This window comes from Pristis pectinata, chromosome 8 (genome assembly GCF_009764475.1).
Source record: "Pristis pectinata isolate sPriPec2 chromosome 8, sPriPec2.1.pri, whole genome shotgun sequence".
NCBI lineage: Eukaryota > Metazoa > Chordata > Chondrichthyes > Rhinopristiformes > Pristidae > Pristis > Pristis pectinata.
This window is the reverse complement of record NC_067412.1, coordinates 12,469,901-12,491,403: the sequence shown is the minus strand read 5'-3', so window position 1 is coordinate 12,491,403 and position 21,503 is coordinate 12,469,901. Positions and strand designations below refer to the sequence as shown.

The 21,503-nt window shown below is 41.7% G+C and overlaps 2 protein-coding genes across 3 annotated transcripts in view; one reads left to right on the top strand and one right to left on the bottom strand.

The window, feature by feature from the left end:
* The first annotated feature begins 260 nt into the window (after nt 1–260).
* Nucleotides 261–16,251, top strand: snn (stannin). Of its 2 annotated transcripts, none has more exons than XM_052022052.1 (3): nt 261–446; nt 2,794–2,943; nt 15,304–16,251. In XM_052022052.1, exon 3 carries the CDS (start codon nt 15,407–15,409, stop codon nt 15,665–15,667), a length of 261 nt encoding a protein of 86 aa, XP_051878012.1. In that variant the 5' UTR covers nt 261–446; nt 2,794–2,943; nt 15,304–15,406; the 3' UTR covers nt 15,668–16,251. The 2 variants fall into 2 exon arrangements, with proteins under 2 accessions (XP_051878012.1, XP_051878013.1); XM_052022053.1 differs by lacking the exon at nt 261–446 and adding an exon at nt 602–744.
* A 63-nt stretch (nt 16,252–16,314) lies between these two features.
* Nucleotides 16,315–21,503, bottom strand: part of txndc11 (thioredoxin domain containing 11) — a 66,288-nt gene continuing 61,099 nt past the window's right edge. The window contains exon 12 of the mRNA XM_052022050.1: nt 16,315–17,552. Within this exon, the coding sequence (XP_051878010.1) occupies nt 16,976–17,552 (577 nt within the window). The 3' untranslated portion in view covers nt 16,315–16,975. The remainder of the gene's footprint in view (nt 17,553–21,503) is intronic.

Below are 21,503 nucleotides of genomic sequence, written 5' to 3'. Positions count from 1 at the left end.
GGAAATAATTTGATGGAGAAACGCACCAAAATGGTTCCCGGTGAAAGGTGCAGTTTGCAGGGACGGAGCTAATTGCAAACATCGCAGCCCTTCCATGACTGTGTCAAAATGGAACCTTCACCTAGCCCCGGGGTTCTGCTTGCCCTTGGCCGCCGCCGCTGCCCTCCTCCGATTGGGCGACGGTGAACGTCAATCATTGGGGTGAGCGCACGGCCCGGGGCGGCTCCAGGACGCGCAGTTTGCAGGAAATTGACAGGAGAGGCAGGCGGGGAGGAGCGGACAGGGGAGGAGAGTGCTTGTAGCACGGTGGCCCCAGTAGTACTGCATTGACTGGGCAGTATCATGGACATGGTGCCGCGGAGTTCCCGTCCAGCTGTAGTCAACGCTGCAATAACCCAGGACTGAGCTGCACGCTAGCTGGTGATTGTTCGGCGAATGCAAAAATGGTAAGCAATATTTGTGTGGATTTATACGAAAGAGCCCTGAGCTCTGTGTGTGTCTTTGCATGCTTTCATTTTTAATATATACTGCAGGGGCGCTGCTTTCCGCAGTGGAAACCTTTGTAGCAGTGCAGGATCCGGCGGTCGGAGAAACAAAGCGACGCAGCGTTTAAACCGTGATATTAAGTGGCATTACTAGTATCAGGGTCGTAAAACGGTGCACTGGGTACGTGCATTGATCGTTCAGTTGAATCCATCGTGCTGGTGAATAGAGTAAGAGTCTTTGGGGAAAACCAGACCTATGGTGGGGAAATTGGTTGAAATTTCTTATTTTTCTGCATGTTCCTCCCGCGGCGATACGTTCCAACTGTAAATTGAAATTATTGGTGTTCATCCCATTGCAGAGTTGCATGGGAACTGAGTCTTCAGATAGCAGTTGAATTTTACGTCTATCTCTAGATCGATTTTCCATTTGAACCCTTGTTTGCGGAAATATGATCTATTCGCTGTCTTTTTAAATTTGCAATCGGGCAACTACCCCAGATATTTTTTTGTGGTAGGTACTTAATTCGTGGGCAATGCATGCACGTACATGCTTAGGTGGGTGAGTGTTAGCAGACAAAAAATGCGAATGGGTTTTTTTGTTTATAAGGGATTTTTTTGTAATAACTTCTGATGCCGTTAGAATATTGAACAGCATGATCTTTGTTTATATCAGTCCCCTTGGAGTCAATTTGGGCAAAATGTAAAGTTCCTTGATAACTAATTTTGCTCACAGGTGCTCTGGCTTTTTTTTGGGGGGGGGGGGTGTAAAACCAGATCTATTCTGCTGGTTAATTCAATTGCAAACAAATGTTGAGGGAAACATTTGAAAATGTAAGGTCACTGCATCACTTTACAGAATCAGATGGGTGTATTTCACATCTTTGCAGCAATGAAATGCTAAAAATGTCACAAGAATTGCAGCTTACCGTAAACCTGTCAATTCTAATTTTAAGCAGGCTGGATGTACAACTTGGCTTGTAGGTGATGCAAATACTTAACCTCTTGCCAGCTTGCAAACCCTATGATTTTGTCTGATAGTTATATTCTGCTTATAAGATCACAGAAGTCCGTACTGTTCTTTGGGTTCATGCTGGTGCCCAGAGGAGCAATCCCATTACATTAGTCCAGATTGCCCTCTCTTTATTTCCTGATTTCCCTCCATCTTATTCTCTTTCGCATGTGCCTATCAACTCCTTCTGCCATTACCCAACAAAGAACAGTACAGCCCAGTACAACCCTTCAGCCCTCCACAATGTTGTGGCAAGCTAAACTAGTAATTAAAAGCCTATTAAACCAGTCACTTCTGCTGACACAAATCCATATCCCCATCCTATGCAATATTCATGTGCCTATCTAAGGAGACTTTTCAGTAGCCAGTAACCCCCCAGAACACCTTTTGGATTGTGGAAGGAAATCAGAAAACCCCGGAGAGACCCACACAGCCTCGGAGAGAACCTGCAAATTTCACGCAGATCGCACCTGAGTGTCAGGATCGAACGTGGGTCTCTTGAGAGGCAGCAGCTCTAACTTCTGGACCACTAATAGGGCATGGTATATTTAGAAAATTAACATATGGGTGGCACAGCTACTACTCTAGTTAGTCTCTGCAGTTCCAGCAACCTGGGCTTAATCCTGACCTTGGGTGCTGTCTGTGTGGAGTTTGCATGTCCTTCCTTTGAGTAGGATTCCCCTCAGATGCTCCCATTTCCTTCCACATCCCAAAGATGTTCAGGTTGGTGGGTTAATTGGCAACTGTAAATTAGCTCCTGTGTGTAGGTGGGTGGTAAAATCAAGGGGATTAATGGGAATGTGGGGAGAATAGTGTATATGGGTGTTTGATGGTCAGTGTGGACTTCTGAGACTAAGGGCCTGTTTCTGTGCTGTATCTCATTATGAATTCAGCTGCCCAAACCTAGCTCTCTGGAACTATTGCCCTTGACGCATCTACACCAGTTTAAAACCTGATCAAAAAACTATGGTTTTGTGGCTACATTTCTGGTCATCTTTTCTAATTGCCCCTCTCTGGGATAAGATTCCTACCATAAGAAAAAAAGACTTGGTTTGCTGTAGTGGGTTTGGCATCCCCTTCAGAACTTCCCAAGTACTTTTAGGCAAGTGAAATGCTTTTAAATGGACCCATACTGAAATGTAGTTGCTCTTGTAATGCAGAAAATGCAGTAGCCAATTTATGGCAAGCTCCCTCAAATAACATAATGATGATAATTAAATATCCTGCTTTAAGAGTTGATTAATGGACAAATACTTGCCACGATGCTGGGAATAACTCCTCTGCTCTTTATTGAAACAGCACTGTGGGATCTATTTAAAGTCTCATCTCAAGGATTGGCACTTTTGACAGTGCAGCACTCTGTCAGTACTGCACTGGAGTAGCAGCCTGGATTTTTGTGCCCTGGTCTTCTGCTGCAAGGGTTGAACTTGGATCCATCAGACTCAAGAGGTGAGAGTGCTGCTAAATGAGCTGAAATTGGTGCCTGTTAGGTGTCTATTCCTGTGCTTTATTTTTTTCTGTTTTTCACCACCCTGCTTCCCTGTACAACACCGTGTATATTTTGTGAATGGAACCATTAGATGTGTGTAAACATCACATGTGGCTGTTGACATGAACTGTGGAGGATGGTTCTTAATGCAACTTCTGTATCACTCGGATAAGCTGTAGCCAGTGATCCCAGAGGGACTTCTAATGGAATGTATGCAATAGGTAGAAAAAGTCTTAAAACGATAACTGAATAGTTTCAAGTTGTTTCATCAAATTAGAAATCCATTCTTGGTACTGGGAAGAAGAGAGAGGTGGTTACCTCTTGAGTGGTGCACAGCTTGCTTCCAAACTTAAATAAGCAGCAAAGGCTGGTTTTCAAGTGCCTTTATTTGTTAGAATGACATGCCCAACACTAGATTAACATGCTATTACTTAGTGTATAGGAACTGTGGATATCTAAGTATTAACAGTTCATGACAGGTGAACACCTCATTACGAGGGGGGAATGGAGGGAGGTTTTGGATTCCTCAAATGGGCCCGTACTTTCCACGTCATCTACACATGTCAAGAAACACAAGTTGGTTAATGAAAAAAATTTGTTGATTTATTTACTACACTTCCCACATAAGTTCCGTGAGTGGGATTTTATTTCCATACCTCAAGTTTTTGGGTAGTGATCTGTGAGTTCTGTAATCTGAACAGCTGTAACACGGGGGGTGCTTGTATTCATCTGTGGGATAATGAATCTTTTAAATCGTAGCAGTAATGATGAGCTTGTGTTCACCAGATTGTTGCAAACACCCATCTGATTTACCAATGCCCTTCAGGGGTAGGAACCCACCATCCTTATCCAGCCTGGCATTGGTGTGACTCCACACTGACTAATGTGATTGATGCCCAGCTGTCTCCTCAGTTCAAGGGCATAACTGATGAATATGAAAGAATACGTAATTATTTTTCCAGCACTAGGTTGCAAAGTATACACATGTGCCTTTTTAATATACTTTTAGAAAAATAATACCTAAGCACTCTGAGCTCTTATAATTCTCTTGAGGTACAGGAAGGAAGTCTGAAGGAAACCATTTTATTATTTGGACCAGGTACATAATGAGACAAATGCAAAGATACCAGAAAGGCTGATGCACTCTGGGGATTGGAATTAGAATTTCAGTGCAGCAATCGCCAAATCCCGTCTGTGCAGGGACGAGTCCACTTTGTCGGTGGGCTGGATACTTAGTGGATAGTGATTTTTTTTTCTGTTTTTTATGACTCGTTACTTAAGAAAATTATCTTTAAAAGTCAACCATTTCATATATTGATTTATGTTACATGTGGTGATGTAATGGTCAGGCTTGTACTGCAGATGCAGATATTTGCTGCTTTCTAAAACATCCACTGACCGTGACTTTTTGCTTTTGTGGCTAGCATGGACAGGATGGGCCAAGAGGCCTGTTTCTGTGCTGTGACGCTCGACTCTAAATATTGCCAGTGCTTGATTCAAGCATGAGTGCAGCAATTTTGTTACTATATCTCCGCTTCTTTAGAGAAGCAATGAAATGTTTGACCATTTGAGAATTTAAGATACAGAATTTAGGCCTTGGGTACTGCCTCATTCCATCTTCAAATTTGTCGACAACAGTACCTCCCCCTCCAAAAGACTTCTATCTGAAAATTCATCTCTACTTCCAATCTTCCATTCAGTGACGAGAGAGGTGGAATGACTTGTTAGGGAGAAGAAGGTAGCATACGTGAGGTATAAGCAGCAAGGTTCAGACAGGGCCCGTGAGGAATATAGGGTAGCGAGGAAGGAACTTAAGAAAGGGCTGAGGAGAGCTAGAAGGGGACATGAAAAGGCTTTGACTAGTAGGGTTAAGGAAAATCCCAAGGCCTTTTTCAAGTACGTGAAGGGTAGGAGGATGGCTAGGGTAAAGGTAGGTCCGAATAAGGACAAAGGTGGGAGAATTTGCCTGGAGGTGGCGGAAGTGTGAGAAGTTCTCAATGAGTACTTCTCTTCGGTATTCACCAGGGAGAGGGGTCTTGATGATGCGGAAGGGAGTGCTGGTAGGGGTAATGTTCTCGAGGTTGTAGATATCAAGAGAGAGGATGTGTTGAAGTTGTTAAATAATATTAAGACGGATAACTCTCCGGGGCCTGACGGGATTTTCCCCAGGCTGCTTCGAGAGTCTAGGGAGGAGATTGTTGAACCGCTGGTAAGGATCTTTGAGTCCTCGTTGTCCACGGGGATGGTGCCGGAGGATTGGAGGGTTGCGAATGTTGTCCCTTTGTTCAAAAAAGGTAATAGGGATAGGCCAGTGAATTATAGACCGGTGAGTCTCACGTCTGTGGTGGGTAAGCTGTTAGAAAGGATTCTAAGGGATAGGATTTATGAACACCTTGAGAATCATGGACTGATTAGGAACAGCCAGCATGGCTTTGCGAAGGGAAGATATTGCCTCACAAGCCTGATAGAGTTCTTTGAGGAGGTGACCAGGAAGATTGATGAGGGCAGTGTAGTGGATGTGGTTTACATGGATTTTAGTAAGGCATTTGATAAGGTTCCTCATGGTAGGCTTCTTCAGAAGGTCAGAGGCCAAGGGATCCAAGGAAGCTTGGCTGTGTGGATTAGGAATTGGCTTGCATGTAGAAAGCAGAGGGTTGTGGTGGAAGGAGTGCCCTCGGATTGGAAGGCAGTGACTAGTGATGTCCCGCAGGGATCGGTTATGGGACCTCTACTTTTTGTGATATTTATAGATGACTTAGATGAGGGGATGGAGGGCTGGGTTAGTAAGTTTGCAGACGACGCTAAGATAGGCGGTGTTGTGGATAGTGCGGAGGGCTGTCGGATCTTACAGAGGGATATTGATAGGATGCAGAGCTGGGCTGACAAGTGGCAGATGGAGTTCAATCCAGAGAAGTGTGAGGTGGTACACTTTGGAAGGACAAACTCCAGGGCAGAGTACAGGGTAAACGGCAAGGTACTTGGCAGAGTGGAGGAGCAGAGGGATCTGGGGGTTCATATTCACAGTTCATTGAAAGTTTCCTCACAGGTGGAAAGAGCAGTTAAGAAGGCCAATGGGAAGTTGGCTTTCATAAATCGCGGGATTGAGTTTAAGAGCCACAAGGTAATGATGCAGCTTTACAAAACTCTGGTTAGACCACACTTAGAGTACTGTGTTCAGTTCTGGTCGCCTCATTATAGGAAGGATGTGGAGGCGTTGGAGAGGGTGCAGAGGATTACCAGGATGCTGCCTGGATTGGAGAGTATTGAATATGAGGAGAGGCTTAAGGTGCTAGGGCTTTATTCACTGGAAAGGAGGAGGATGAGAGGAGACATGATAGAGGTATATAAAATACTGAGAGGAATAGATAGAGTAGACAGTCAGCGCCTCCTTCCCAGGGCACCAATGCTCAAGACAAGAGGTCATGGCTTTAAGGTTATGGGTGGGAGGTTCAGGGGAGATGTCAGGGGGAGGTTTTTCACCCAGAGAGTGGTTGGTGCATGGAATGCACTGCCTGGGGTGGTGGTGGAGGCAGATACATTGAACAGGTTCAAGAGCTTGTTGGATAGGCATATGGAGGAGTGTGAGATGGGGGGGATATGCGGGAGGAAGGGGTTAGGTAGTGTGAGGGTGGTTTGATGGACGGCACAACATGGTGGGCCGAAGGGCCTGTTTTGTGCTGTATGGTTCTATGGTTCCCTGTACTAGTTATCAGCTCCCAAATCCATGGCCAACTTTTGCAACATTCCATCTCCAAATGCTTCTGGATTACTTATCTTCTAAAATGAGTTGGATAAGCAGTTGAGGGAGTGTGGTTGGCAGGGCTATGGGACTAATGAGGTTCCTGGATGCTGTGTAACTTAGCTCTGCCTCTCCATCATTACAGGATGCAGTGGTTAAGTGTTATCAGTGTACATGAGGCAGGCCTAAGTTGAGGACTTGGGGGGGGGGGGGGGAGATGTGAAAGAATAAAACTACTTTTGCAGATGCTCTGGCCATAAGTGAATATATAAGAATTGGGCTCATCTTGACCACAGAGACAGGACTGTGTGGTTTACTGTGTTGAACAAAGGTGCAGAGAGATCAATGTTGAGAAAAGGAATATTTGAGAAGGCATACAGAATGTTCTTCATTGCTTTGGTTGGAGCTTATGTTGGTGGTATGGTTCTAGAGGACAACAACATATTCCAGAATTTGAAGTTGGAGATGAGGATGTTGATTTAGTCATAGAGAGGTGCAACCTGCCAAGTCCAGACTAACCAGCAACCACCCTCTTACACTACATTTTAATCCTCTCAACTTCTTCCTCTCCAGATTCTACCACTCATCTACATACGAAGGGCAATTTAATGACCAGTTAACCTACCAACCCACGATTTTGGAATGTAGGAGGAATCTAGAGCACCAGGAGAAACCCCTGCAGTCACAGTGAGAACACAGACAGCACCAGAGGTCAGGATTGAACCCAGGTCTCTGGAAATGTGGGGCAGTGGTTCTACTAGCTGTGTCACAGTGCAACCAAAGGGGGTTTTTAGAGATGTTATGTGGGTGGCTGCACCCAGCTGGAGAACTATTTACAAAATTCTGTTGAGACCAGAGACAGGAATTGAATGTTCCGTGGTTTAATGGGGAACAACAGGAGATGAGCTCAAAGGGAACGTGAGGTAATTTCCCATTCAGGTGATGTAACCATGAACCTGCTTCAGTCACTTGGATACTGGAATGCTAGAGTGTATTTCAGTGAGGATAATATGAAAAATATAACATTCACAGTTAGTTATCCTTAAGAGTGTCAACATTCAATGTCAGTTATGGTCATCACCAACAAGGTGTGTGTTCTGCTTTTGCTTTTAAATAATGGGATGGGTGGATCATGGAAACCAGTTTAAAATTTTTAACATTAAAAAGGCTGTTCCATGGTGCACTGCATTCATTGGGTTTTGGTGTTGCCCTTTGTGTGATGCAGGTTTACACTACAAAGGGTTCTTGTCAAATTTAAGACTAGTCAGTAATTACCTTGAGCTGTAATTTTTGTTATAATAGATGTGCTGGTTGCTTCTGTTTTAAACTAATTTAAATTTAAAAAAAATCAAAAGCAGTGTTTTTGCAGATCCATAAATTTAGCCAGCAATGAAAAAGTGCTGCATGAAAGTTGATTATCCAGTAGGTGGAAGTACAACATTTAAACCCACCTTTAAGGAATGTTCCATCTAATCAGTGCAGCCCTACAATTACTTTGCTAAATTCTGTCTTTCTCCCTGCAACACCCCCCCCCCCCCCCCCCCCCCCATCTCTCACACACACAAAAAGAAAGCTCCATGTATCTGGATTCCAGCTTGCCTGTAAGAAGAAATGTCACATTAAATGCATCATTTGCTTTGTTATAAAGTTGGTTCACTTTGTTTCTTTAAAAAAAATCCTTTGATTGCCTCTTGGGCATAAGGTCTGACAGTAATACCTTGAATTCCAAAGTAACACAATGTTTTATTGCGAAGGGTTGATGTGGAATGTTTCCTTTCTGAGGGAAGCCATGTATTTATGGAACAAGATTCTGTTCTTGTTACTTCCTGCTCATTATCCACACGATTCTGGCAAAGTTGAAACAACAGGAACTTTAAGTGATCAAGATCTTTCTTTCGTGCATAAAAAATGTACTGTCAGCCTTCCTGACTGCAGTTTGATTGCAACAGATATACAATCCAGCAGCTGATTTAAAATTTAAGTAATTTACAATCTTCCCAGAAGTTCATTAGCAGGACAAACCTAAGCTGCCTTGTTTGCTCTATTAATCAAACAAGAGTTCCCTGAGGATGCCAGTAGCTGAGTCATGCTGTTATAATTTAGTTATGCAAATTACAAAAAGCAACCACTCCTCATTTGTTTAGCATTTTTACAAAGCTTTGGAAGACACTTCACAGGAATGTTATCGAAATCCTACAGGAGTCTGTGTAGGTCAGGATGATGCGACTTAAATAAATGCCCCCATCCCAACTCGTACAGAGGGGAGCACTGAGACTGGCCAGTGGTTTGTTGACTAGTCAAATCCAAAGGTAGCAAAGGGATGGAGGAGAGCTTTACCCACAAGTTGGTTAGGAGATGCTACAGAGATAGAAATAATGTATAGTACTGGCATAGATCTGGTCTGAAGCTTAGCTAGGATTACAAACAGTTTAGTTTCAGTTAGATGCTGCAGGATGGAACAACTTGAGAGTCATGATGGTGCTTTTGGGGTGTGTGTGTGTGTGTGTGTAAAATATAGCTTCATTTAACCAATCAGTGCACATTCTAGGACATTTTCTTTCATCGTATGCTTCACTCCAGCAATAACCCAAGAATGGAATACCTTAATTGTAGAGCTACCTGCTTTTCATAATTCAAGTGAAGGAAAGACGATACACATTACTGCTAGAACTGACTGAAACTTCTCCATTCGGAGTCTGGTTTGCATTCCTCCTGTATGGCTTTCCACAGTTCATCCCAGCTGCCACCTGGGAATTGGCTGAAGAAACCCAAAAGCTTAATTTTCTTTTCAAAATTACTTGTTGTACATCTGGAAACACTAATACCTGCATACAAGAAAACAGACTTTCTATTCCCAAAAGATTTTGATTTGTGGCATGTTTGTTGATCACTCCTCTGTACATTTGAAAGGCAAATAAACTGGTCTAGAATCAGATTTACAGCTATAGGTGGAACGTACCTAGGAAGAGGGTAATGGATATAAATTTCAATGTTTTTATAATGCTGGTTTCTCCATATGAATTTTATATCCATAAATTTCTTTGAGTTCTGCATGAGGTGCTGGTTAAAAACATCAGGCCTGTGCCTGACTAGGCTCACTCAAGGTCAAATCTAAGGGCTCCATTTTGAATTAAATGGATAACAAGCCATTTTAATTATTCCTTTCTCCTTCAAGAAAGCAAAAGTTCTGTTTCAAAATTGTTTGGTAAGTGGCATTTAGATGAAGGACAAATGTTGGTCTTGTGGTGCATTAATGAATTGACTGGTTTGGGCTAAAGGGCAATTTGTTCTCAGCTGAGGTCTGTTGCACTTGATCCAGAAAACTTCAAGGCATGCATTCTGAAAATCTTGGGATATTGCCAGGGCCAGCAAAGCACAGTCCAGTATAACATCTATGAAGCAATTAGTTTTCAGTGTTGCTAGGTTGTGCATTCTGATAGCAACCTTATAGGCAGAGTTCAGGCCCATCTTTGGGCAGGGTATACACGTGTATGGTCATGAAGATGAGAGGTTTGACTCAGTCCTCCAGAATTGGAGTACGTAGTCCCAAGGTTAACTGTACCAAGTCCATTAACACTCTTGTGCTAAATTACCCAATGATTGCTTAAACCTGAGCCAGTCTCTTCTCTGAGAAGGAAGAGAAATTTCACTTTACCTGATCCCACCTTCCAGGTTCTGGCTCTTCACATTCATATACTTTAAATACAACCACTTTTAAACACTACCACGCTTTAGGCAGTGAGTTACAAACCCTTTCCACTTTTAAGTGAAGAAATATTTCTTTATTTCCCTTTTAATTCCTCTAACAATTATTTTAACCATATCCCCTGGTTTTTGAGCCCAAGGTAAATGGCCTTTCTAGTTTCACTACTTAGACGCTTCAGTTTTATACCTCAATTGCATCTCTTCACATCCTGTTGTTTCAAATAAAATTAGTTAATCCAATTTTTCATTGTAGCTTAATTTTCTAGTCCTAGTAACATCATCAAATCTCCTTTACACTTCTAGTTAGTGCAAATGCATCTTTCCTGTAATATGGTGACCAGAATTGTACTTAAGCCCCATAGTTCCAACAAAACTCTCCTTGTTTTCACTCGATGCCCTGAGTAAAGAATATTATATTGTTTGTGAGTTGTAATGAATATTATGTACTGCATTGGAGAAAAAAATTATGAAAACATACAATATAGTGCATTGTAAAATTCCTTCTGTGGAGGTGGGGGTGGGGGTGGGTGGGGGAGAAATCCACTGTAGACATTTAACAGCAAATTCTCCAGCTCTCACTTGCTCAGTTTACACCTACCAGTTTTGCGTGGATACATCTGAAAGATATTTGGTTATGAAACAGATACTTTAAGAATTGTCTTGCTAGAGATATTCTTAAGAATTCAAACTGATCTATGGATGAAGGTAACTCTTCACTCATTATAGCAGCCTTATAATAATCCCATGGTGGAGTTTAATCATGTTGACTGGGGACATGTGTTGAAGTTAAAGATGCTAGCCTTCGTTTTGAATCAATGCCTAGTCTCCTTTTGCAGGTCTTTCCAATCTTAACCTTTGAGCCCCAAAGACTAGCTTGTGCCCTGCTTTGGCAGACTGGCTTTCCACCTTTTTTTTGCTGGATTTTTAACTAAACTTTTGCAAATGCTTATCCCAATTCCATCCAAATTTGTTGCTGCTTCCTTTGGGACAGAAACTCTCTCTCAAACTAAAGAAAAGAATGCAGGTCCTAGCTAGGTTAAAAATCGATCTAAACATGCAAGGGCTCAAGTTAGTCTTGTACATTACTTAACCAAGATAGGAGGTGTCTGCAGAACTTTACAGTGAATGCTTAGAAGACTGAGAAAATGGGGCTGGAAGAAGGTGTACATGAACATTTAATAAAACTGGTAATTTTAGGAAATTAGTCACATCTGCATAAGTGTTAGATTCTGTCAGAATTAGTCTTGGGTATTGAATTAGTATGAGTTTGTGTTAGTTATTTGCAATAAATGCCACAATGTCAGTGGCTATGCCTATAGTCTACATCTATGGACTGGACGCTGTATTTTCTTATCAAGATAAGTGATGTGGAGCCTTGAGATTTTGAGATGACTAACAAAATTAATGTATGGAGAACCAAGCATTTAGAGTGTTGCATAACTTTCTGTACAAAACTACACATGGTTAACCACTTTATTGTACAGAAAACTAGCATCAGCATAAAGTTTTTGTCTTATTACAAAACGAAATGGCATATGTGGTTTGCCAATTAGAAATGAAGGCCTTACGTTAAATCTGTTGAATAATTCCAATTTAACTTGGCTACACAGATGATAACTTCAGAATGTTCAACGTGACTCTGCATGGTTTGGAAGAAATGTGGTACAGAGCATTATAGCCCTATTCAGCCAATATAGTGCTTTGAGTTTCACACTTTCACTACTGAAATCACATGTTAATTAGCAACTATACTGATCTGGTAAATTGTTAGTGGTTTTTGCTATTAAATGTGCAGTATTTGAACTCGGCGTGGGGGGAATTAAATTACTCCAGTGGAGTGTCCTCCCGTCTTTTCACTTAATCCCCAGCTTCTTCCATAGTAATACCCTACATGATGGCTCAGCACATTGCTGATTTCTGCACCTTTACATCACACCACAGAACTATCCTCCAGCTGCACATTTGGATTTGGCTCAGCATAACTGAGCTTCACTGTGGGGTTGAGGGTGGATACACTAGCCACTTCCTCTAGCCATGGCTGGTGTATCAAGTGCATCCCCTTTTTGAAAAGTACTACTAAAGTTGTTAAATGTTCTGATCATGCTCCAGGGGATGGGTGGAGCAGTGAGGCCTCCAGCTCAACTGGACATGCAAAGCTGTGAGAGATTAGTGTAATCAGTGGGACAGACTGGGGTACATAGAACATAGGAACAGTACAGCACAATACAGGCCCTTCGGCCCACCATGTTGTGCCTACCTTTAAACCTCACCTAAGACTATCTAACCCCTTCCTCCCACATATCCCTCTATTTTAAATTCCTCCATATGCTTATCTAGTATTCTCTTGAATTTGAGAAATGTACCTGCCTCCACCACTGCCCCAGGCAGTGTGTTCCATGCCCCAGCCACTCTCTGGGTAAAAAAAACCTTCCTCTGATATCTCCCTTGAACTTCCCACCCATTACTTTAAAGCTATGCCCTCTTGTATTGAGAATTGGTGCCCTGGGAAAGAGGCACTGGCTGTCCACTCTATTCCTCTTAATATTTTGTACACCCTGATCACATCTCCTCTCATCCTCCTCCTCTCCAAAGAGTAAAGCCCTAAGCTCCCTTAGTCTCTTCTCATAATGCACACTCTAAACCAGGCAGCATCCTGGTAAATCTCCTCTGCACCCCTTCCAATGCTTCCACATCCTTCCTATAATGAGGCGATCAGAACTGGACACAGTACTCCAAGTGTGGTCTAACCAGAGTTTTGTAGAGCTGCATCATTACCTTGCAGCTCTTAAACTCGATCCCACGACTTATGCTAACATCCCATAAGCTTTCTTAACTACCCTATCCACCTGAGAGGCAACTTTCAGGTATCTGTGGATATGGACCCTCTGCTCCTCCACACTACCCAGAATCCTGCCATTAACCTTGGAGTTTGTCCTTCCAAAGTGTACCACCTCACACTTATCTGGATTGAACTCTATCTGCCACTTCTCAACCCAGCTCTGCATCCTATCAATGTCCCTCTATAATCTTCAACAATCCTCTACACTATCCACACCACCACCAACATTTGTGTCATCTGCAGACTTCCCAACCCACCCTTCTACCCCCTCATCCAAGTAATTAATAAAAATCATGAAAAGCAGAGGTCCCAGAACCGATCCTTGTGGGACACTGCTAGTCACAGCCCTTCAATCTGAAAGCACTCCCTCCACCACAACCCTCTGCTTTCTACAAGCAAGCCAATTTTGAATCCACACGGCCAAGCTTCCCTGGATCCCATGCCCTCTGACCTTCTGAAGAAGCCTACCATGTGGAACCTTGTCAAATGCCTTACTAAAATCCATGTAGACCACATCTACTACACTACCCTCAATCTGTCTGGTCAGCTCCTCAAAGAACACTATCAGGCTTGAGAGACATGATCTGCCCTTCACAAAGCCATGCTGGCTGTCCCTAATCAGACCCTGATTCTCTAAATGCCCATAGATCCTATCTCCACAGCTTGCTCACCACAGATGCAAGGCTCACTGGTCTATAATTCCTTGGATTATCCCTACTATTTTTTTTTGAATAAGGGGACAACATTTGCCACCCTCCAGTACCATTCCTGTGGACAACAAGTACTCAAAGATCCTAGCCAAAGGTTCAGCAATCTCCTCCCTTGCCTCACCGAGCAGCCTAGGGAATATTCTGTCAGGCCTCGGGGACTTATCTGTCCTAATATTTTCTAACAGCTCCAACACATCCTCTCTCAATATCAACATGCTCTAGAACATTAACCTTACCAACACTGTCCTCAGTGTCATCAAGGCCCTTCTCCTTGGTGAATACTGAAGAGAAGTATTCATTGAGGACCTCACCCACTTCCACAGCTTCCAGGTACATCTTCCCACCTTTATCCCTAATCAGTCCTACCTTTACTCCTGTCATCCTTCTGCTCTTCACGTAAGTGAAAAATGCCTTGGGGGTTTTCCTTAACCCTACTCGCCAGGGCCTTTTCATGTCTTCCTCCTTGCTCTCCTCAGCCCCTTAAGTTCCTTCCTTGCTACCCTATATTCTTTGAGGTTGCATGGTTGCAAGCTCAAGCTGGGCTGAGTGTGATCCAGCCTAATGTACTATTCTATACCCAGGCGGTTTACCTACATTTAAGTAACCAACATTGTACTTGTGAACTTCCAACCCAACACTACGAAGTGTAACATAGCAGTCTAGACTGAAGGAATCTGTTCATAATTTTGTAGTTTTAAATGTTACAAACAATGTCATCCCATCTCTTCCCCTCCCACCACCAACACTCTGGACTTACCATTTATTTCTTAAAAATACAGTGGAAATTCCCCTTAACCTCTTAGGGGAAACATCAGCATGCCAGATTGGGAGGGCTATATTCTTAAGGTTAACACCAGCACATAGATCTATAACACTTTATTACATGCTCATTTAAAGAGGGAGTTTGAAAATTAAGAATCATTTGTTTGTAGGTTTTTCCCCTTAAATCCCTTGATAGAATAAGGAGCTACCACAAAAAAGTTTTAAATAATCAGTGCTGCTTCTTGTTTTAAGTGTGCAGATAAGGTTCTTATTTCCAGAGACTAGCATTTACAATCTGAAACCATCTGCTTGCAGTAAATCCCCAGCAGGTCAGTCAGCATCAGCAGAAAGTGGTGCAAGTTTCCAGTCGATGATCTTTCATCTGATTGGTGTTTTGATAACATCACTGACCTGAACATCTTTTCCACCCCCTTGGCCCTTCAGTGCCTGACCTGCTAACCATTTACTCTATTCTTTTTACTTCCAGCAAGTATTTTACTTGTGTTGATATTAAAAGAGAATGCTTACTGATGTTTTTTCCTTGTTCTTTCCCCCTTTCTTTCAGATCCTTTTCGAAGCATCTTGACTACAGCAATCTCTCCAGCCACTGAGTTGAAGCGACACACTTTACAAAATTTGAAATTGAAGGCTTACACTGGACACTTACCATGTCGATGGACCACAGCCCCACCACTGGAGTGGTCACAGTCATTGTGATTCTCATCGCTATAGCAGCTCTCGGTGCTCTCATCCTGGGCTGTTGGTGCTACCTGCGCTTACAGCGAATAGGTCAGTCAGAAGATGAGGAAAGCATTGTGGGAGAAGGAGAAACCAAAGAGCCCTTTCTGCTGGTGCAGTACTCTGCAAAAGGGCCACGGGTAGAGCGGAAAGCCAAGCTGACAGCAAATGGTTCAGAAGGTCATGGCTAGTCTTCAGCTGCAGTTCATGGCTGCAGCATTTGCTGTTTGGACTAAACATTTGTAGTCAAATCATTCTTCATACTGTGAAAGTTTAAATCTGTTCAAGCTGCTTATTAAAAGAAATAGCAAGGTAGTACAGCAGGACCTGGTCTAATCAGGAATCTGATCTGCAACTGCATGTTAAAAGGAAATCAAGACTAGCTATTTAAAACTTAAGTGTTTCCTACTTGAATTCTAAACCCTCTTAACTGAGCCTGTGTTGATGCAGTAGCTACTGTAAACTTCATCCTTACTGAACCTGTGGATCTTTGGGGGAGAAATGTGCAGAGATCAGTATGAAATTCTAATCTATTTTCTGTATGATACAGGATAGTATTATATTCTGGAAAGCAAAAATGAACTGCTATAAGTGTTACCAGAACTTGTTTTGATTATCTTGCAGTGTTGTTCTTGACTCCAAGTTGGAATTGGGGGGAGGGGTGTAAAAGAGGAAGAAAAACAGTTGCAGAATTAGAAATAGGGTTTTGTTTTTAAAAATTAACCTGATGCTAGAATCATTTGTGCAGAGCTAGTTCAAAATAGCCCTTCACCTCAAATTGGATTCTGTAAAATCTTGTTTTGGGGGTGGGGGGCGGGGGTGGGGAGGTGGAGAAGAGAAGAGGGGAAAGTGAGAGGGGGAATAGTTTCTACAGGGTCGCACAATGAAGACTGCAGAGTTGTTCTCTATTTTGTGCATGAGGTTGTGCTGAAATGACAACTGCTAGGATGCTACCAGACCACTATTTTTAAAAGCTGATTCTAATCGAGGCCTATGATGGAGAAGGCTGTAGTTACAAACTACAAATGATCCGGAAGGTCTATAGTGAAGTAACAATGGTGGCTGAGCAGTTTGTTATATAATTAAAAACGCATGTTTAAATGGGATTTGTAGTAATTAAATGGTTTAATTTAAAAACTTGATTGTGGTACTCTACCATAATTACTTTCTTGTAATTGTTTTTACAAATGAATTTACTCTATGTACACTGTAACCAAGATTTCATTAGTGCAATATTCAATTGTAAACAAATAAAGAATTTCCCCTTTTACCAGTACTTAGCTGCAAAAAATTAAGCTTAGAACCTGGTAGGTTTTTTCTTTACAAAAACTGGTTATCAGAAAGAAGATTACTCGTTTGATAAAACTTAACATGTTTTGTTCTCCTCCCACACCACCACCTGTTCCCTTCAATCATGGCCTAAGTACAATTTAAAAACATTAGCAATATGGCTCAAATTTCTCTAATTTCATGAGTCTTTATCCCAAACATTCATTGAGCTAGTTTGGAGATTCAGCTTCTGTATTTTCTGAATGAGTGGAAGGTAACTCCGATTCTTCGATGGGAAGTGGAGTTGAGGAAGGGTAGGTATTTATCTCCAGTTCTTCTTCAATTGAAACCATGTATGTTTTTAGCAAAATATTTTCATTGAGCAGTTTTTTTGATACTGTTGCAATCTCATTTAGTTTTGCTGCTGTTTCAGCTAGCTCAGTGTTCCTCTGCTGGTACAGATCTTTTAGTTTCTCATTATGGTGTTTGAGCTTTTCATTTTTCTCCTGTAGAGCTTTGTTATGGAGCTTCAGTTGGTGTTCCTCATGCCTTGATACAGAGAGCTGAGAAGCCAGTTGTTTTTCAGCCTGATGCAACACCTGCATCTCTGCATGGAGTCTCTTTATCTCTTTCTCCAGCTGGCTAATACGGTCTTTCTGCAGCTCTGCTACTCTTTGAATGCACTCTGGGTTACAGGAGTGTAACAGGTCCTGCTGAGCTAACTGGGGAGAATGCAGTAGAATAAATCTCACCAGGTTAGGGACAGTTAATGGTAGATCCTCTGGATACTTTACACTCAAGTCTTTCCTATATATAAAAAAGGAAAAAGAAAGTAAATATTTCTCCATTTTTTTTTACACTCTACCCTCCACACTATTCCTGTATGTAGGAGCTTTTTAAAACCCATCTTCAAATGAGAAAACATTTAAGGTATTCATTCAATTAAAGTTTCAAAGGTGAATAGATCAACCAAACTTCAGTTAGTGTTTTTGTGATTTCCAGTGGTTTATTTTAATTGGGCATGACTCTTGCTGATGCAACTCCTATTTTCCTCAATGGGGCATTATGACTTGAATGGTAACTAATCCACAGGAAGCAGCAACCTTCTGGAACACTAACTTGTGCATGAGCTTTGACAGCTTATGCAAAAGTTCTCCTCCACCTCCACGAAACAAAGATTGGCTGACATGCTTTGCATTCAGTGATCTGTCCTGAAGATTAATACATTTAATTGGCATGCAAGTCCAAAACTACACTTTGTCCAATGCCACCTGTGATAATTCAATCTAAGACTTCTGGTGCTTGCGTATATTAACCGCTGAAGAGATATGGGAATTTCTCCTCAGTATATGTTTCTCCATTAAGTTTCAAGAGGCAGAATCAGCCTGTTGGGCTTGAGTTGGACAATCATGGAGTTAAAAGTATGTTGTTGTAGTTTGAGAAAGTAATGCTTCTCCAGATAATGATAGCAAAAGTAAGGCAAACAGTTTCATAGTTGTTTCTTATTAAAGTCATTGCTTAAAGAGCCATTTAAGTGGTAATAATAAAAAATGCTCACATTACTGGTTTCAATTCCCTTCACAGAGACCCATTTAAAAATAGGTTTAATCTGCTAAACACTAACGATGTGGAACTGAAGATTTCAAAAGTTGATTTAAACACTTAATGGAAAAGTGTTCCTTTTACAGCTGCCATGGATTTTCACAGCGAGAGACTTGGGTATAATCAACTCCAATTGAGGGCAAAGGTGAAGGGTGTTGAAGCAATGCACATCAGGGAGTGCATGGTTTTCTTGGTCATCTTTGTTCCCCCTATCTAGTGCCACTTTACGTAATGTGTACAAGTGCTGTGATGAGAATGAGACCCAGTTCAACATGGCATGCAGATTCTAAATCATTAAAATTGGGGGTGATATTTCTGTTTACAGGTAAGCAATACAAAGGTAACCTCACTATCTAAGACTATCCCATAGCCAGTTAGCGAAACCCCAAACAGCACCAAGGCTTCACACTACACAACTGAGACAGAAAACTGGCTGATGGCAAGCTCCTCCTAGTTGGGGCCTATCAAAGCAGTCTGCTTCTCAATGTCCATGACATTCACAAGTGTTTAAAAGCTATCAAAACACCCTAGAAATAGAACACTGCAAATATGATTTAACAAATATAAATAAATATAGAAAGAAAACCCTGCTTCACAGCTGTAGAACTTCTACTGAAATAAATGTGCTGGAGGAACTTGCACCAAGAATAATATGGAACTAGATTTGAGAGCAAAATCCAAAGTGTGAATGCAGGCTTCAGGATTCACACAGGATTTCTGAACTCATCAGCACTTGAAGGGTAGGTGCCGAGAGTTCAATGCAGAATTACTAGCAAAATCTATTTACGAGGATTTCCAGTTCAAGTTTCAGAGCAACATTCTTCCTAATCCACATGTTCAAAGTATGTACTTGCAAGGCAAATCATAACCAGCACATAGTTGTTGTATTTCACCTTCCCTGTTTGCTTGTTCGATTCCATATTTCCACAAGTTAGCAAACGAAAACATTCCGATCCCAAACTTCAAGTGTTAAATAATTTACCTATAAGATTGAAGAACAAGGCAAACTATTTTGCAAATTTTACTTAAATAGTTGGTAGTTACTGGATCCAGTGACAGCTTATACCTGTTGCAAGATCTGCAAGTGGAAATTTTACAGCTGTGGGGTGGTAAGACAAGTTTTTTTTAATTGTAGTATTGGGTTTTTGAAGTATTTTTCATTTTCCACAGCTTTTAAACATTTATGAATGCAAGGAATATTGAGAATCCTTAAAAACATACACATTCAGTGATCACACAGTGTCAGCATCTGATGAAAATAATAGAAATAGAAGCTTGAATAGGCCAATTGGCTGATTTTTTTTACTTGACTCCACTGTCCCCATATCCCTCAATTCCACTGATACTCAGAAAATCTATCAAAATTTGTTTTCAAAGAACTCAATAACTGAGCCTCCATAACCCAAAGATTCATCACTCTCCAAGTGAAGGAAGTTTCTCCATCTCAGTCACAATTCCTAACTCCCACTGAGGAAACAAATGCCATTCATCTGGTCAAGCCTTGCAAGAATTATATAATTATCAATGACGTAATCACTCTTCCCTATCCTAGAGAACAGAGGCCTAGTCTTTTATCCTCATCGGAAGCTTAGTCATTGCAAGAACTGGTCTAGTGAATCTTCACTGCACTTCCTCAATATCAGGCATATCCTTCTGAGGTGAATTGCAGTAAGCCCTATTTACTCCTATCCTCAAATTCTTTTACAACCAATGATCCACTGGCACTCCTAATTGCTGGCTGCACCTGCACATTCATTTTCAGGAACTTGCATACAAAAATATCCAAGTCCCTTTCCGCACCAACATTTCCCTATCTATAACCAGTTGAAAAAAAACTCATGTTTTTCTATTTTGTGCACCAGAGTGGAGTTCACATTTCCCACTCAGCACGCCTTCACTCACTCAACTTGTCTCTGTCCACTTGAAGCCTCCCTACATTCTTCTCAGTGCTCTCAATGTCTTCTAGTATTATAGTAATTACATTGTTTAACTTGCTGCCCCAACATTAGAAGTCAAAATAGTACACTAAAACAGATGTCTCTTTGTTACAGACAGAACAATTACTACAGAATGGAGACTCTACTGCCAATAGAATAGTTGAATTCACTGGAGCAGGAAGAGGAAAGGTTTAGATCAATGAATCCTGTACAGCCTCCTAGTCCAGTTCCTGAAATGACATCCCCATATGACAAGCTAAGGTCAGGCAATGTACAAAAAATGTGGAGTGGAGGTTACTCTTCTATAAAATTACTACACATTGACTGGACTTGGAGTAGTCCTCTTGACATACTTGAGAGAAAGCTTTGTATTAACTTAAAATGTAACAGAGCTGAAGAGTTGGATTTTGCAGAGAAAACCTGCAGTTCTACAAGGAACTGTTGGCATTTTCTTGCGTAAGTGCTAACAGGTCCTGAAGTAGCTGTCAGAAATTAGCCAGCATTTTCTAGAACTGTGCTCCATCATTGGACTCCTTATGAAGGAAGCATGGAAGTGCAAAGTGTGGCAATTCCCCATCACATGTTGGAGAATCAATCTGAATACTTTGGACAGGATTAAAATCAGGCACTGGGAGTTCTGTTGGTTTCAGTGGAAGAGGAGTTAGGGTGTTAGCATTTTCAGATGTCTTTAATTGTTTGAATTTATTTGGATGCTTTCAATGTTTTTTTCTCAGTTTTTAAAAAATTTAACAATTTATCTTAGTTGATTAATTAGTTTTCACAGTTGGCCTAGCAGGTTTGTGCAAGAACTATTCTGCCGACCCACCCTATTCCCACAATTTACAGATACAGGTCGTCCCCAGGTTATGGTAGGGTTTGGTTCCGCTCCTGTGGACTGTTTGTATCCCAGACAATTTGCAAGTCAGAAATACGGCTGCAAACCGAGTTCCCACATGGCAGAAGATGCCTGCAGCCCTACAGCAGCCCACAAATCCATACCACTGGTCTCTCAAACACTCGCTTGTATGCAAAGGCTGTACACAAGCCAGGTATCTGTATGTTGGGAGGACCTATAGACAGCCATATCATGGTGCAGGCAAATCACTGTTGATGATTTGGCCAGCTTCTTAAAAAGGATTTTGATCTTCCACTCAGATAAGCTGGAGCTTGGTCCAGAGATGAATAGCAAGTGCAGGCAGCTCACCATGGAGTAGCCAGG